We start from the raw sequence: 18,366 nt of genomic DNA on the forward strand, positions 1-18,366 counted from the left end.
TTTTCAGATGCGTTTCGTTGTTCTTCAAATGTAACATAATAAATGGTTTTGTACATATGTAGGATAAATGCACAATGTAAAATGTTTACGTGGATAAATGTGTGTATCTGCGCGCGCCTGAGAGTGTGGTGATATTTTGTCAAGACGTAGAACTCAGTCTCCTGAAGACGAGCACATGTTGTTTAATAAACCTCTGTTATGATCTGAGCTACAGCAGTGGCAACATTTTTATTTCAAACTAAATTAATGAGTTTTGTTTTTCTGTATCAAGGGAAAACAGAAATTAGGGCAAAATAATTAAAAAATAAATCCAAAGCGCATTGATAGCATTTTGAAAGATGAAAACAAACATATGTGTGTTTCTTATTTCATAAATCAAAATCAAAATCAAAGAATAACAGTTGGACATAAGTTTACTTATGTAAACTTTACAATTTTTCACCATTAGATTCAACGTTGTCTAAAAGCAGGCTGTGCGTAAAGTGTGCGTAAAGATGGGTCGCATTCTGTCCATCATGACTCCACTCTGGAAACTGACTTTCAGTTCTGCTTTTTACGCATCAAATTTATGATCCGATGTGGGCGGGAGGGGGGTGGGGGTGGGGGGAGGGGGTGCGGTAAAACAAGCTGTCAGATAATATGTTCCGCGAATTGATTTCGATGGGAGGAGTTTCTTGCCTCCAGGGGCTAGGTAAACACCTTCAGCGTCTTTTCAAGCCGCGCTTCCACATGTGGAGCTGCAGCGTTTTTGTGGCGCGGCGCGAGGAGGACGCGGGTGGGGGGGGCGCGGTCAGTTTGAGCTTTTATTCCCAAGAATATGGAGAGTTCGTGGCACGGACGTAGGAGGTAATGTGAGCCTCTCCAAACTCCTGTGAGCTCCTGGGCGCTGCATCCAACAGGTAAGTGCTTGTTTTCCTCTCCGACATTCTTAGTATTTTTTAAAGACGTGTGGAAGTTAAAATAGATATATTGTAGTTAAATTATATCAAACTTTTGCAAACTGGTCTAATTTATAAATGTTTGACTATTTGATGACATCACACATCTCTTTGCGTTTAAAGTAACGTTATTTTTTAAATAAAAAACAGCTTTTAAATAGTTTTGTCACTTATCTCAATTCATGGAATGCCATATTTTGATTAATATTTGCGCTTTTGTTCAACCTGTTTACTGTTTCAAACTTGAAATGTTTAAAAGTCAATCCATTGACTTATTAAAAAAAATGCGTTTGAGATTTATTTTTTCACGAGTCAGGATGCTCAGAGGAGCTGCGTCAAGTGTTCCCAAGTTTGGAATCTCAGCTTTTATTTCTCATAATACCCTTACATTTTTAAGTTTAAAAAGTGGGATAAGCAGTAAACAAACCCTTTCTATATTCTCTCTATATTTTTTTTAAATATCTTTTTCCCATCAAATTAACCTTTATCCAATTTACCTCTTTTTTTTTTTCTCAGGCAAAATAACTGAATATGGATTTATTCTTGTCAACTAAAATGTCACTTTGTTTACGACTAGTATAATGACAAATATAAAATAATATTTTTAAGATGCATGTCTGCTTGCAGAGGTGCGCAATGGGGCGCAGCTGGATTTCAAGGACAGGCAGCAAATTGCATTAAAGCGATGAAGAATGAAGGCGCGAGCTGCTGGCTCACTTTCACATGTAGCCAAATTCCTCAGTGGACCTCGTTTATTTATTGCAGTGGTTTTACTCCCCTCCCCCTCCCCTTTCCTTCCTTCTTAAAAAAAATGTTTCAAAGCAGGGACGGCTCGAGTCTCTCGACCGAACTTGGACTGAAAACATGACATCCCGCCAGAAAGAGGGGACAAGAGGTCAAGACAGCCAAGTATGAAACTATTCAGTTCAATTAAACTGATTCATTCAACAGTTTTACAGCTTCACTTCCTAAACACACAGCTCTTGACAGTGTAATAATACCCTTAAATATAATATTAACAGTGTTTCTGTTAATTTGCTCAGTCTGCGGCGCTGAGTTCAGCACCGCAGACAGCGGCGGGTGTAATTCCAGTACTGACCGCTAGGGGCAAAAACACTGTTTGTGTCTACACCAGCATATTTCAGATGGTAACTTTACACACACTCCTCCTTCTGCAACTATTGACCATAATCCAGATTACATTTTAACAAAGAGAGAACAGTGTCTCCTGAAGTCTGATTGGTGAAAAATTGAACTTTAGCTTTGATTTACTCTCAACTTACTCTTACACTTGAATTTCCCATCGTGAGACAATAAAAGCTGTTTCTATTCTATTCTATTCTATTCTATTCTATTCTATTCTATTCTAACTTCCGCACATCTCTCCATCTTCATTTTATCAGCTTGGCTTATCAACTGTTTTCAGAATGCACATTATGTAACTTCAGACAGAAAAAATAATCAATCTGCACTTTCCAACAATACCCAATAGGGAGTTTTATTCTCAAACAGGCCTCAAAGCATTCAAGATGAATTATTAACTCAGAGTCTAAACATAAAAACATTACAAAGACCCACCAAGGAATTACTTCTTTATACATAAAGCAACACTGAGACAGAACGAAGATGTAAAAATGTAGATCATCTGCTGCCTTTTATCTTGAAATTTTAATGTAGTTGTTCTGATAGGTGCTGCCAAAGGTCCCGGTCCCCCCATTGAAACAAACACTTGACACATACCTGAAATGCATGCAGCACCTAGTGACCGAGGAGCAGTTCACGAAGACCACTACCATCGTGGAGAAGTTCGGGGCTCCTGGAGGCGTCGGTGAAGTTCTCCAGAAGAAACTTTCAGAGCGACGGGACAAGACAACCAATTGGGTAAAAACAGAGATCTAAAATATGTTGCGTCATTTAGAAAAAGACAAAAAGACTCCATTTTTCTTGCACTAATAAAATATTTGTCTTTTATTTTCCAAACACAATGATGTGCTTCTTTGTTTAATATCATACATTTTTGCAATGGGTATAAATGATTGTGAAATTATTTTAATACAATTAATGCACAACACTAAGTGTAACTATCTTAAAATCAAAGTTGCAAAGTGATATATAACCCATATCAGAGCTGCAAGATAATTCCAACATTTTGTGATGATTTATAGAGCCTCTGCTCACTCAATTTTCCCTCACACGTCTGCGTAAGCTCACTGAAGTCCATCAGACTCCCACTCTTTGTTTCATCTGCTGGATGAAACACTGTAGTCTTTGCTCCATTACCCACAGGTCCCAGCTCTGAAGGCAATCAAGCCAAATGCTTTGCAAAGCAACATTTTTCCCGGTGTGTCCCGGTGTTTATTTTCAGGTCTGTGACTACTGGTTGGAGGACATGTACCTGAACAACAGGCTGGCTCTTCCGGTCAATTCCAGTCCTGCCATGGTGTTTCCAAAGCAGACATTCAGAGATCAGAAAGATGCCCTCAGGTATCTGCTGCTGGACTTCTGGTTCTACTCAAGTAGTCTTAAGGCTTCAACAGCAACAGAGAAAACAAACGTAAAGGCTCCTTATATATTTTTATGTTGGGGAAAAAACAAAACATACGCAGGCTTGACACCTGCCAGATGATGTGCAGATTTTTCTAACAACTTGTGAAGTGAAAAAAAAAACAATTTTAAGGTCTAAAGTTTAAATGTAAAATCTAGTTTTGGTGTGGGTTTGGTAAATCTCCTGTAAAAACAATGCATAAAAGGAACACATATTTTTCATTATTATTGAATTCAAGTGTTCCCAACCCTGGTCCTTGAGGAACACCATCCTGCATGTTTTAGTTGTTTCTCTGTTTCGACACACCTGATTATAAATGGGTGATTAACAGGCAGAACATGAGTAAATAATTAAATCACTGAATCAGATTGTTGGAGCAGGGAAACAACTAAAACATGCAGGATGGTGTTCCTCAAGGACCAGTGTTGGGAAGCACTGAAATAGTCTATTCTGTTGCTTACTTAATTGACAGCATTGTTAGCTTAATGTCTAAATCAAAGGAAAATAAAAAATGTATCCCAGCAGCAATAGAAATCTGATTTCATGTTTTCCCTGACATTTTTTAGAAGAAGTGTGAACTTTTGAAATTTTTAATTTTAAGATGACTTCATTTACCTTTGTGTTTCATTTGATTGAAAACTGCTGAAAATCTTCTCCTCAACTCACTCTTTGAGAAAAACAAGTGTGAAAAATTAAAGATGACTGAAGTTAGGTGTGCCCTCTCACTTCTCCGCTGCTGAAAACACAATCCCATACCTTTTTACAACATTATAAAATCTAAATCTTGAGCTTTTTAGCTGCTGACAACATTTATATTTTCAACAGAGGCTCAGATTGAGATCTGAATTATTAAATGAGCCACAGTCCACCAGACATGACATGCACCCCTCTAGCTTTGTAACTCGACATCAGCTTCTGTGAGCTTGCTCCACGCTAACTGAATATTTCCAGGACACACAAAGCAGCTGGTAATCCACTGACGTGGCCACTTATTAGATCGGGAGTGACAGGGCCAAGCTCTCCACAGAGACTGAGAGTCAGGCCTCATCCAGGGGTGTGGCGTGCTGCATCTGCCTCCTCTGTATTGATCAGGCTTAGAGCGTAATAACACCAAGACAAACGACATACAACATGAGACCTGACAAGGCGCTGTGTTTTCCCTGTTTGCCCTCCCTCACACATACAATCCATCTCTCCCTCATTCAGATAAACATGCACAGCTCGCTTAGTGTATCCAAGCAATTTACTGTGATTCGATTACCGTTGGCCTTCAGATAAATGGTAGTAATATCTAACTGTAGTCATCATCCAGCACGTTTTTGCATTTTCAGTGCTTTAGAGCTAAATCTGATATTTATTTATTTATTTATTTAGATTTGCTGCTCAACTCATCCAAGGTGTGTTGGAGTATAAGGCTCTTGTTGATGCGTAAGTTCAGTTTTTTAAGTGATCACCTGACACTGCGTGGCCACTCTGGGTTTATTTTAAAACTCTAACAATGATGGCTCAGAGGTAATCAAACATCTGTGATTGTGTCTTTCAGGAGAGCGCTGCCGCTGGAGTTTGCTCGAGGCCAACTTGCTGGGACTCCTCTGTGCATGGAGCAGTACTACCGCCTCTTTAACTCCTATCGTTACCCGGGGTTAAAGACGGACACGCTGAAGGTCCACATGACTTTAGACTCCTCCGTGCTGCAGCACATAATTGTCGTGTGCAAGAGCCAGGTGAGAATGCTGACCTTCGATTAAACTTGTCTCGCTCTGTCACACTCCCATTTTACAACTAAATAAATAACATGAGAAGATCTACGATCCCTATTCCAAAACCAGTTAAGAAGTTGTGCAAATTGTCATGTTTTTTTTATACATTATTTTACTCACAGTGGAACATAGTAAACATGTTGTTGAAACATACTGTTGGGAAAAAATAGATACATTTAAAATTCATGACAGCAGCACGTCTCATAAAAGTTGGAGCAGGTTTATGTTTACCACCGTGAAGCATCCTCTCTTCTTTTAACGAGTCTGCAAACGTCTAGACCAGCTGCTGGAGTGTTGCGAGGAGAATGATGCTCCATTCTTGCCTATTTGAGTCCTCGGACTCCTCCCTGAATCGCCACCTTATCGTGGTGGAGGAGTTGGTGTGCTTGAATGAGCCTAGCAGCTACGCTGTCGAGGGCAATTATAATTGCTCCTAGGGTCTCCCAAGGCAGATTGGTTCTAGATGACTGGCCAGACAAAGAATGATTCAGAAGATTCTTATGGACAAGGAAATACAAGGAGCCCCGCTAACCTACGTCCCTTGCCTGGATGTGGGTTCCTGGGGACCCACCCTGGAGCCAGGCCTGGGGGAGGGGCTCGTCCCATGGGTCCTGGTCAGGCTCAGCTCAAATGAGCAACATGGGTTTGCCTTCTTGTGGGTCCACCACCTGCAGGGGGGCGGGGGGCATGATGCCATGGGCAGTGGCTGAAGGCGCTCTGACCCAGGCTTACCAAAGCTGGCTCTTGGGACATGGAACGTGACCTCTCTGGAGGGGAAGGAGCCTGAGCTTGTGCGTGAGGTTGAGAGGTACCGACTAGATATAGTTGGGCTCACCTCGAGGCACAGCATGGGCTCTGGAACCGATCTCCTTGAGAGGGGCTGGACTTTACTCCACTCTGGAGTTGACCATGGTGAGAAATGCTGAGCAGGTGTGGGTTTACTTTTAGCCACCATCTTGGTGCCTGTGTGTTGGAGTTTTTCCCGATAGATGAGAGGGTAGCTTCCCTGCACCTTCAGGTGGGGGGACGGGCTCTGACTGTTGTTTGTGTCTGCACGCTGAACAGCAGTTCACAGTTTCCGGCCTTCTTGGAGTCCTTGTAAAAGTTATGTGACCTTGCAGAAAACTGAACTAACTCTTTTTTTTAAACTGGAAACAATTCAAAAACATTTCAATGCAGTACACTCAACGGTAGCATGTCACAAAATGGTAAATACTTCAACAGTAAAATGTGAAATTCTAGCTCCAAGAGCCAAACTGTAGAAATTGGTAAATTAAAAAAAAGCAGCAATTTAGAAGCTTTTACAAAAATAAATAAATAAATTGAAAGAAAAGCCATGACGCAACATGGGAGGGTAAGGTAAACTGGCTCTGATGGTCAAATCTGGATTTTAAGGAGGTTCACTTTCCTAAGAGGCATCCTGTTAAGGACTAAACCTGCTCCCTCTTAAACACTTGCACCAAAAACAGCTGATCTCAAATCTGTAATCTGTGCCATCTTAATCCCCCAAAGTGCACAAGTCCTGACTGATTCTCATCATTCACTCAAACCCATTAAAACCAAAGCCACCAACATCTGCAGGAGCTCTCACCTGGAAATTATTCTGCGATCTTATGAGCGGTCGGTTGAACGTGAGGGTCCATCCCCATGGAGCTGCAAGAAGTTAACTTAATTACTGCTGATTAAATCTGCCACTTTGTCTTAGTGCTTCCCCGGGTTGCAGTTCCACGGATGGCACCAGAGGAGCAGTTGGCCAAATTATTGCCAACGACCATTTCAACTGTTTCAATACTGCACTGCATTATTAAAGACGTAACGAAAATCATTTCTCTTGTAGTTTTTTGTGCTGGATGTGGTCGCAAACAACAAACAGCTGAGTGAGACGGAGATCTTATCCCAGCTGGAGAAGATTGTGAAAATGTCTGAAAATGCGGAAGAGAGACACCCTCCTGTTGGGCTCCTGACATCAGACGGCAGGACGGAGTGGGCGCAAGCAAGAGAGGCACTAACAAAAGGTGCGTTCAAAATTATTTCTGCTCATGTTATTTGTTGTTTTAAAACGTTTGTAAGGAAGTTGTTTAAAATGTAAAAAAAAAATGGAATGCCATGATTTGCAAATCTCATATTTTATTCACAATAAAACATAATTTTGTTGAAGCTGTAATAAATCCCTAACAAGAAAAATCACCGTAATGCCACTTTAATTGGACATTTGACACTTTATCCATGCTGCTGATTTCTTACCCATAAGCTGCTACCATCTGCTCGCAACAGACTCATGTTCAGGCTGCTGTTTAATACTCTGTATTATATTATTATTGTTTAGCGTATATCTTAGATCAGAAGTCTGCAACCGTTTTAATCAAAAGCGCCATGCCTGCCCCTTCGCTCACTAAATAAAACACGTCTGGAGCCACAAAACCTGCTACAACTGTGATTATCAACTGATGGCCCATGGGCCACTGAGTTTGTTGGGGGGCCAGTGGGGGTGACATTATAAAACTGAAATTATGTAATGGATTTCCACAATTATTGATATTTTTGGGAGTGGTGGTGCAGAGTTTAGAGAAGGTGGACCTGCGATCGGAAGGTCGCTGATTCAACTCCCGGTACCGACAACATCAAAATGTGAGTGGGATAGGTGAAGCACCCACACCTGCCTCCACATTTATTTGCCCCACTGTGGGCTATTGAGCAAGGCCCTTCGCCCCCACCATCTGCTGCCCCCGGGTGCCCTAGATGGCAGCTCTCTGCTCCACAGAGGGCTGTGGTAGCTCGGTGGTCCGTGGTTACATCAGTAAGGGCATCCAGCGTGAAAATAAAAATAAAACATTGCCAAGTCTTCATGTGACTTTGTTTTCTGTGGTGAACCCTAAAGAAGGGAGAAGCTGAAAGAAGAAAAAATATATATATTTACATTTTAAGACAAAAAAGACAATATCATGTAAAGAAGGAAAATAATTATAGTTTATACTGATTTTGGTTTAAAAAATTAAACGAACTCTGCAGATCTGTGTGGAGAATAATAAATATCGGGTGAGGCTGCAGTAGCTCGGTGGTCAGCGCTGCGGTCTTGTAATCCTGAGGTTGCAGGTTCGAGCCCAGGTTGCGTCATGAAGGGCATCCGGTATAAAAACAAATTGCCAAACCTTTCATGCAAGTGGTGTCTTCTGAAGAAGAGAACAGCTGAAAGAAACTTACTACTTCAACAATTTCCTGCAGGATCAATAAACATCTTACCTTACTAGTAGTTATTGGGCAAAAATTTGACATTAAAACTGTCAAAACTAGCCTTTTCTGTTGTGGATTTAAAAAAACAATACAATTAAATTTCATGAAGTTTTGGTCAAAGCTTCAAAGAGCCGCCGATGATGGACTAAAGAGCCACATGTGGCCTCAGAGCCACAGGTTGCAGACCCCTGTCTTAGATCCTTATATACTGTTCCTTTTTGCATTTTATATTTTTGCTATTTTTGGGTGTAACTGGACCTCGAGTACACTTTATTTTTTTGAGTGTACTTTACACTTTTAACACTTGAGTACAATTTCGTTCCACCTCATGTACCACACGTGATGCGAATGACAGCCTTGATCATTTTGATATTATGAACTGTAAGTGATGGGACATTTAAAGTATTCCCAATTTTTTTCCATTGAGAAACATTAATCAGAAATTTTAACACATTTTTTCAGACTTGTGAAATCAACTGAAAAATTCAGCCAAAATGCTTTTTTTTTTTTTTTTACACTCACTCCTTTTGTTGCTTCCGTCAATTTCTAAATCACTTTATTTAAAAATAAATAAATAAATGTACAATTTCTTATTTTCATATTTTAATTAGTTTACCGTGTTCCATTGTGAATAAAATACAAGTTTATGAGATTTTTTAAATGCTTTAATTGTTTTTACACACACTTTTAAAGAGTCGGGGTTGTAAACAAGTAAATTTATCTCCCATTTTCCCGTACGCAGATCAAACCAACCGGGACTCTCTGGCGCTGATTGAAAGCTGTGCAGGTGTGGTGTGTCTGGATGAACCCTGCAAGCTTCAGCACAGTGATACCAACAGGGCTCTGATGATGCTGCACGGTGGTGGTGCGGAAAAAAACGGTGCCAATCGCTGGTATGACAAGTCAATGCAGGTAGGATCATATTCGAGGGGCTTCGGTTATTTATAAAAAGTGGACAGTTGTCACGTCCTCCTTCTCTTAGTTTGTCATAGGAATGGATGGGGTATGCGGTGTGGTGTGTGAGCATTCCCCATTTGAGGGAATAGTGATGGTGGAGTGCTCCGAGTACCTCATAAAATACATGTAAGTTCTCACACCGGAGTAAGAATACTACCATGGCAGTGAACACCCCTGAGATGACAATATTTTTTTGTTTTGGACAGAAAAGGGAGTCCTTCCGAGGCGGTTAAGCGCTCCAGTGACAGACAGCTTCCACCTCCAAGAAGGCTGCTTTGGAAATGTAGCCCCCACGTTCAAGGACTCTTACAAGCATCAGGAGACAGACTTCAGTGGTAAGACGTAAACTATTTCACTATATCTACAAACATCTATATGTACTTTGTGTTTTTTTTTTTTCTCTTCAGGCTGGTGAATAATTTCGACATGGAGGTTTTCACATTCAAAACTTACGGAAAAGACTTCATCAAGAAGCAGAAGATGAGTCCAGACGCGTTTATTCAAGTTGCCTTACAACTTGCATTCTACAAGTAAAGTGCAATCTCTTTACTGTATCTACTAAAAAAATATGTATGAAATGTGGGGAACATCTTAATAAAACGGTGCCAAATATCAGATGCAGGGGGAGGCTCGTGAACACGTACGAGAGCGCATCAATTCGTCGTTTCCAGGAAGGTCGGGTGGATAACATTCGCTCAGCCTCTGCTGAGGCCCTGGCTTTTGTGAAGTCCATGACTGACGAAAAAGCAAAATACACCGTGAGTCATTTTTCTCACTTACGACATAAATGATTGACCCCACAGCGCTGCTCATCTCCAAATGAAACAGGTGTAGCTAGCCAGCTGGGAATGCCAAACCTGGCCTATCAGATCAAACAGATGATCTCTCAGCAGATTTGTTCATTCTAAAAGGAAGTGTAGCTGGAACTGCTCTTTTTCTGTAGAATCACTACAGAAACACATGCATTTAGATTCCTCTTTACCTCTTTAACAGGATTCAGAAAAAATGAAACGACTATGGAATGCAATTAAGGCCCAGACAGATTACACGATTGCTGTGAGTATTTCAAACTACTTGTTTATTACTAATTATTGTGTCACTGTTTATGAAACATTGACGCTATCATGATCCATTTTTCTTCCATACATTTTCCCTTTCTGCAGTTTTCAAGATATTTCAACAAATCATAAATCAAAATGTTCAGCTTTTTCAGAACAATCCTACTATGACTTTTGGTATTGGTGCAACTTTGACTTTTTGAAATATTTAGCCTTTTCTAACTTTTTTTTTCTCTCAAAACGAACTAATAATAAAATGATATGGCTCCTTTCAGCTTTATTCAGCTAAGTCCAACATTTTTGTGCTTCTTGTAACTTGTTTCTGCTAATTCCAGCTTGTTATACTCCTTTCAGCTTATTGCTGCTAAATTCAGCTATTTCTGGTATTTCAGCTACCATTTACCTGTTTTATGCTAACTTCAGCTTTTTCAGCTAACTCAATTTTTTGCAGTCAATTCAATTTTTTCCAGCCTAATTCAGCAAAATCATGCTCTACCCACTTCCTTCTGGTAATTTAAGCTTTTTTCTCAATATGTTGCAAATAACACATAAAAATGTTTCAGATTTAAGTTCAAGTTCAAGTTTAAGAATCGTTATAATCCCCAAGGGGCAATTTGCCCATCTGGGTGGCAGATACCTGCATCCAGATGGAAGCAGCCTGAACATGAAAACCACAGAGCTTCCAATAAAAATACATTCTCTGGTGGGCCTTCTTACAAACTAAATATAAATGTAACTAAATGTTAGCCGTCAAAGTAATCTGTCACATCACATGTTGCCCTCATAGGCATCTTTCTAAAGCGTAAAGGGTTAGTTTAAATAATCTGAAGAGGTTCAGCAGAACAGGTATGAACAGTTAATATCTTAACTGTTCTAGACAAATATTTGAAGACCTCAGTATGGAAATATTGATTAGTTCTGACACGACTGACAAGCTAACAGCTAGTTTGAGCATAGCCAGAACCCACTGTTGTCTTAAACAACTCCAAAGTCAAATCATTTCAACATAACTCAGGCAAAGGGTATTTTACAAACCTTTACCTATGAATTTTTATATATTACAGGGTTATTTTGATAGAAATAAAATGTCTTTGTCAGAAGTGCATATAGCAGCGCACTAAGTGCTTCGTCTTTTATAGTTATAAATAAGCACAAATTTCTATGTAAATACCCACATAATATGAAATTGTTGGTGATTAAAAGCTTTAAAGTATAACACTTGCATGAGCCACTATGAACATTTTGACAGTGAATGTTTTATGGGAACAGCAAACCACTTTGAGAAGATCCAAGACCAGACTAGCCATTTGCTCGTCAATTCTGTTCAAATAAACTTTATTTCTCCAAACTAAGTTTTTTCACTGAGCAATTTACAACAATTAAAATATGAATTGCTCATAAAATCTCACATTATAACATCCTGTTTGAACAGTTTTATCAGTAACGATGGTTATGAAACAAGTGCTGAGCTTGCAAAAACATTTTTTGTGCTCATGTTTGACGTTAACTGACAAATCTTGATTTTGGATCTGAACCTTTTGGTCTTCAGGCTATAACAGGAATGGCAATCGACAATCACCTCCTTGGACTTCTGAAGACTGCAAAGGAGCTGAACATGGAGAAACCAGAGATGTTCTGCGATGAGACGTATCTGACCAGCAACCATTTCATCCTCTCCACCAGTCAGGTAGAACAAATGCTTATTTATTTCACCATTTCATTTCCCCAGACATCATGATTTTTGTTTTTATGGAAATCCAATAACATACCTTATTTTTCAGACTACTTAAAATCCTTTAATTGTCTCAAAAATCAACAGTGAGCCTTATAATCCGGTGCGCCATATAGTCCGAAAAATACGGTATTTCAACATGTGGATCTCATCAAGTTCCTCTTGAATAGCTAAAGTAATATTCAAATTTTCATGAATACTTGTAGCCTGGTTGATAAATACAAATGTGCTGTGTCTTGAAATTAAGCAGCTGGTAATATTATTGCAAAAAAGCACAACACTGCATCTTTAATGACTTTTTTGTGTATTAAAGACAACTATACTGAAGACAGAGCGATGAAAAAAAAAATCCAACATTAAAAGAACCACTAAACTTAAGTTGATTTATTTAAACAGGATGGGAGCTTGCACAAGTGCAACTTGCAACACACAAGTTGTCACAATGTGCAAAACCAATTAAGGTTATTTATTTTCTGCTGGTGTTGGACATTTTGCAGAGGGCTCTGTGTTTATTCCGACAGTCTTTTTAAATTTAAGACTCATCCAAAATAAGACTTGCTCAGCAATAACTTTTTTTCCTCAGACCTTCCCTTTATCATCCCATGCTTTCTTGGCAGCACACAAAGGTCAAACCTAAAATAATTACCGGTTTATTTTCTGTTTTTACTTATTATTATTTAATTCAATGCTCAGCGCAGCTGCAAACACAAGCCTAATGAAGACTCACAACGATATACTCTCACATGGCCTTACTTGTAACGTTTGACTAAGAGATAATTGTACTACCATTTTCTTCATTTTCATGAGAAATTAATGAGCAGAAAATAAATGTTATATTTTACACACTGACAGGAAACTGCTGTTGCTTATGCATCTTTGTATGATATAATAATCAACATTATGACCACCTAGTAATTCAGGGGAGGTCTATCAGTAGCCATAAACAGTCTGACCAGTCAGAGCATGAATAAAAAGCTTAGGGACAGTGACTGGTGTCGGGATTATTTTAAGATGCTGTGGACTGTGGGTTAGGGTCTCTGTGGATTGTGTTTAGCAGAGATGATGTTGGATCTATCCATATTTTGTGGCTGGTAAGTTTGAAAGGGTTAACATTTTTGATCAATGATACCTAAAGCTGGGGACGAGAGCCACTATGGGTTGTTGAAGCTTGCGAGTAACCGGTCTTCAGATGATTTCCATAGAATTACTTTTGAAAACAGAAGCTATATTTTTTGCCATAATCGCTACAAAAAATAACAATCAGTATTCATAAGAAGGTAAATACAGCTGTGCTTGAAAGTTTAGGAAACCTTTAGAATTTTCTATATTTCTGCGTATAAATGACCTAAACAGCATCAGATTTTCACACAAGTCCTAAAAGTAAGTAAAGAGAAGCCAGTTAAACAAACAAGACAAAAATATGATACTTAGTCACTTATTTATTGAGGGAAATTATCCAATATTAACATGTTTTTTTTGGCCTATAAGGCGCAATATCAATGAGCAGGTCTGTTTTTGGCGCACCACGAAAACAAGACAGTCAGATAAGTCAAACTTTATTCAACTCATTCACGACAACCACATAAAATCGGTTCGAGGTCAGTAAGCACAACCAGAGTTAAATTAAAATATTTTAAGTGTGCCTTATAGTTCGAAAAATAGAGTATTTGTGAGTGGCAAAAGTATGTGAACCTCTAGGATTAGCAGTTAATTTGAAGGTAAAATTAGTCAGGTGTTTTCAATCAATGGATGATGATGATCAGGTGCGAGTGAGCACCCTGTTTGATTTAAAGAACAGGGATCTATCAACGACTGCGCTTCACAACATGTTTGTGGAGGTGTATCATGGCACAAACAGAGATTTCTGAGGAGCTCAGAAAAAGAGTTGTTGATGCTCATCAGACTGGAAAAGGTTACAAAACCATCTCTAAAGAGTTTGGACTCCACCAATCCACAGTCAGACAGACTGTGTACAAATGGTGGAAATTCAAAACAATTGTTACCCTCCCCAGGAGTGGTGGACCAACAAAGATCCCTCCAAGAGCAATAGTGGGTGAGGTCACAAAGGGCGCAGGGTAACTTGTAAGCAATTGAAGGCCTCTCTCACATTGGTTAATGTTAATGAGTCCACCATCAGGAGAACTCTGAACATCAATGGTGTGCATGGAAGGGTTGCAAGGAGAAAGCTTCTGCTTTCCAATAAGAACATTGCTGCTCGTCTGCAGTTTGCTAAAGATCACATGGACAAGCCAGAAGGCTGTTGGAGGAATGTCCACAGCAGGGGTCGTGGCTTAAAATGTAGCGTGAAGTTGGGCGCAGGATGAGGAACGAAGCATTATGTGGAGCTGAGCAGTAGCTATGAAGATAGGCTGGTCCCAGTTCTTTTTTTAACTTTATTTTTATAGTTTAACAAAAAAACAGAGTTTTAAACATCTCAAGATATTTTTTTACAGCGGTCAGTCAAACGTCTGGTCTTACACAACAGTCTTCTCCAGGAGTGAGTAGACAAAATGCCTGTGATTCAAACTCATGGACCCTGTAAAGACCTCAGTTTTATCAACTCTAAATAAATTATTTGACTTCCTGAAAGAGTATGTGCAGGTTCTCTGGATTTATTCATGGCTATTACTTTTACTAATAGAAACCTGGTGTGACAGAAAAAAACAGAATACTGACTTAAAGTAAAAAGTGAACACAAAAAGAAAAGCTTTAACATAACAAAACAAAAATGACACATTATTAGACCCATTATTAGATGTTCTTATTATCATAGACCATTATCCCAAGGAAAGAAATTGAGTACGGTTACACACTTTACCAATGATCAAACTGTCATTGCTGATTGGTGCCATCTCTCAGAATGAGAATCAGAATAAACTTTATTGACATTGCACCGAGATACAACGTGAATATGTACCTACAGTCGTCCGAAGATGTGTGGAGTGCACGAAGCTGTGGCTATAAATAATTAGCGTGGCCTTCTTATCCTTATTTAGAATAATATTTTGCTTAGATGAGAAAAGGAAAGAAAACATGAGAAAAAGCCACTAAATTAAAGAAGTACTGGTAATATTTTACCCACATTCTCAACATTTGTTTGGTTTGACTCACTAACTGTGGGGTTTTCTTTGACTCCAGGTTCCAACAACACTGGAAATGTTCTGCTGCTACGGCCCGGTGGTGCCCAACGGCTACGGCGCCTGCTACAACCCACAGTCCGACCACATCATCTTCAGCGTGTCGAGCTTCTGGGAGAACACGGAGACGAGCTCGGCTGTATTTGTCAAAGCTCTCAACGAGGGCCTATTAGAAATCAAAGACCTGTGCAATAGAAGCGACGCTGCGGCCGCCAAAGCGACTAATGGCAGCCAGGCTGCCAACAAGCCTCATAAATCAGGAAAGTAAGCTACACTAAGAGAGCACGCTTACCCACCTGCTTCACTCGGTAGTCTTAGATTTACAGTCAGTAGCTTAGATGCCTTCGTGTAGTTTGTGCAATAGTTATAAAAAGCCTTAAAGTGACTGGGTAATTACATATATACGTAAATATTTAAACAGATATAACTATGGTGGCCCTAAGATGTAAATGAACAACATTTGAAAAAACGGAATCGCAGTTGAAAAAACACAACAAAAACACCAAAATCACAACATTTGTAAAAAACAGAATTACATTAAGCCAAAGCGGAAGTGACTGCAAAATCACATTAGAAAAAAAAAACATTCATTCAACCTTTATTTAGACAGGTAACTTAATCTAATTATTTAATCTAATTTAGACAGGTAACAGGTAGAAAAAACATAATTACATTTGAAAAAACGGAATCACATCAGAAAAAAAAAATGGAATTGCATTAAGCCAAAGCAGAAGTGGCCGAAAAGGAAGTGACCGGAATCACTTAAAAAAAAAACGGAATTGCATTAAGCCAAACAGGAAGTTTTTTTATTTTTATTTTTAAACTTTATTAGCAGCATAAAACCAAACAACAGAACAGTATACAGTACACACACAATAGAGATACAGTTAAAAGGATAGTCTGCTAACTGTATCTCCGTTGTGTGTGTACTGTATACCGTGTTGTTCGGTTTTATGCTGTTAATAACGTTAAAACAAACAGACAAACAAACAAACAAAAAAACTTCCTGTTTGGCTTAATGCAATTCCGTTTTTTTCAAATGTAATTCCGTTTTTTTCAAATGTTGTTCATTTACACCTTAGGGCCACCATATATAACTTTTAAAAAGCAACTTTTTCTTTGGAGATGTGTAAAGAATAAAGTTTGGTCCAAAACTTACTCTGGTAGGCTGAAGTTATGTGGTCTGCTGCTCTTAAGGAACAATAAGCCATGTCTTTTCTGCAGCGCTGATCTGAAGACAGCGTTTCTAGAGATCTTAGTATCTTAGTGTGCGTTTTTCACCCACTGTGTAATGTATCATACATGACGGGGGGGAAAAAAGTAACAATGTTAAATGTAGTCATTGTGACATCCTTTAAATGTGACCCAGCCAATTTCTCTGTGTGGCATTTTATCATCACTGTGAGATCTATTTAAATGTGCACAATTATATTTATTCTTTTATGGATGTTTATTTATTTATTGATACATAAAGTTGCCAAAGAAGTGGAGCGTATGTGAAGTCTGTCTATCAAAGCACTTTAAAATATATGCTGTATATAAACCTACGAAATTATGTTTGTGCAAATGAACACCATAAATAATGTGATTAAAAAGAAAAGAATGTGCTAGGTGCTACTGTGTTTGAAGTCCTTTACCTGAGTGTATGTTAAAGCAATAGTTACAACAATGGGTGTAAAGTGTTACAAACCATACTAAATTATAAGTCAAATGTAATTCAGAGCACTGTAGTTTTAAGGAAAAACAGTATTGAACATGTTGTAATCTGTGCAATAAAACACCTTTTTCGTGTGCAATTTGTTAGATCAGCTCATAATATATCATCAGCCTATATTTTATTAGTTTAACTAGAAATGCTATATTTGATAGATATATAGAAGACTATAAAAATAGTAACTATTTAAAAAATTGTAAATCTGGGAATGCCATGGAAGAAAATCTCTTTAAATATCTGTTTTGGGTGTTGTTTGTTGTGGCTTGTGTTGCAATGGATCAAATCATCAGTAATACTGTGACAAGTACTCGTCTTAATTACACATGTATGTACCCATCAACCTAAGTGAATGTCAGCTTTGCAGATTTCAAAATCTATCTACAAATAATGCATGTTTTTCTTTAAAAGCTGCATTTAAACATGTCTTTGTGAAAATATCCCAGGGTGTTGTAAATTATTGGTTGCACAAAATCAGAATGTGTGAGCAACTGTTATTTTTGTCAGATGCAACTGCTGTGTAATGTTTTTATATTTTAAGTTAACTAAACGTGTTTTCATTTTAACATTTGCCTGTCTAATATGGATAAGACCTGTATGAAAAGGCAACATTTACCATGTACTGTTCAGTGAATGTTTTATTTGCATAATTCATTAAAAAAAATACTAATAAATAGGTCACAAACAAGTTTTAAATCGGCCTGAACATTTCTTGTTTTAAAGATAAATGTTAATTTAATACTACAATAAAATAGGCATCCTGCTGATGTTAAGAAAATTACCATTGTAAAGTCATTTTATCCTTATTGCAAAAAAAGATCAATTAAATATTTAACATGTTTTATTGATAATTGAAATGTCTATCAGCTGCAGAAAAAAATACAGTTATGACGCAAAACATGAAAACACTATTTCATAAATACATAAAGATATTTGCTCTTGCAGTGTTGGTACTTTTTATGCATAATTTGAACATCTTATTTATACATATTCATACATAATTCATAAAAATCTCTTGTATGGTGAATTATGGAGCTGATAAGAAAATTAGACTATTATAGGAAAAGTCAAATATTTGTGTTGTTGTGGTTTTTATGCAGTTAAAGCATAAAGAAACACAACGAGACAAATTCAAACATAAAAAAGACTAAATAAAATAGAACTTGGGTTTCCAAAGTTTAAATATGCAGCTAATGTTTTGAAAATCTTACTACATTTCACAATTATTCTTCAAATATATATTTTTACTCACTCTTAAATATACAGTATGCAAATTTTTCTTTCCAGATACATGTGT

At 38.2% G+C, this 18,366-nt stretch overlaps 1 protein-coding gene across 1 annotated transcript; it reads left to right on the forward strand.

The window, feature by feature from the left end:
* Positions 1-763: 763 nt before the first annotated feature.
* Positions 764-15,837, forward strand: LOC119423717 (choline O-acetyltransferase-like). The gene is made up of 15 exons (XM_037691122.1): positions 764-899; positions 1,764-1,847; positions 2,628-2,819; positions 3,304-3,422; positions 4,858-4,911; positions 5,027-5,207; positions 7,081-7,258; positions 9,217-9,386; positions 9,457-9,557; positions 9,638-9,766; positions 9,839-9,961; positions 10,048-10,189; positions 10,425-10,487; positions 12,039-12,176; positions 15,360-15,837. Exons 2-15 carry the CDS (start codon positions 1,803-1,805, stop codon positions 15,624-15,626), a joined length of 1,902 nt encoding a protein of 633 aa, XP_037547050.1. The 5' UTR covers positions 764-899; positions 1,764-1,802; the 3' UTR covers positions 15,627-15,837.
* Positions 15,838-18,366: the final 2,529 nt, after the last annotated feature.

This window comes from Nematolebias whitei, chromosome 17 (assembly GCF_014905685.2).
Source record: "Nematolebias whitei isolate Nwh7 chromosome 17, NemWhi1, whole genome shotgun sequence".
Taxonomy (NCBI): domain Eukaryota; kingdom Metazoa; phylum Chordata; class Actinopteri; order Cyprinodontiformes; family Rivulidae; genus Nematolebias; species Nematolebias whitei.

What these genes read in the sequence shown, in the direction of transcription:
- LOC119423717 (XM_037691122.1), top strand. Translation starts at nt 1,803, where the DNA reads ATGACATCCCGCCAGAAAGAGGGGACAAGAGGTCAAGACAGCCAA. An exon ending in ACGAAAAAGCAAAATACACC is followed by an intron (nt 10,190 to 10,424) that starts GTGAGTCATTTT and finishes CCTCTTTAACAG; the next exon opens with GATTCAGAAAAAATGAAACG. An exon ending in AGACAGATTACACGATTGCT is followed by an intron (nt 10,488 to 12,038) that starts GTGAGTATTTCA and finishes TTTGGTCTTCAG; the next exon opens with GCTATAACAGGAATGGCAAT.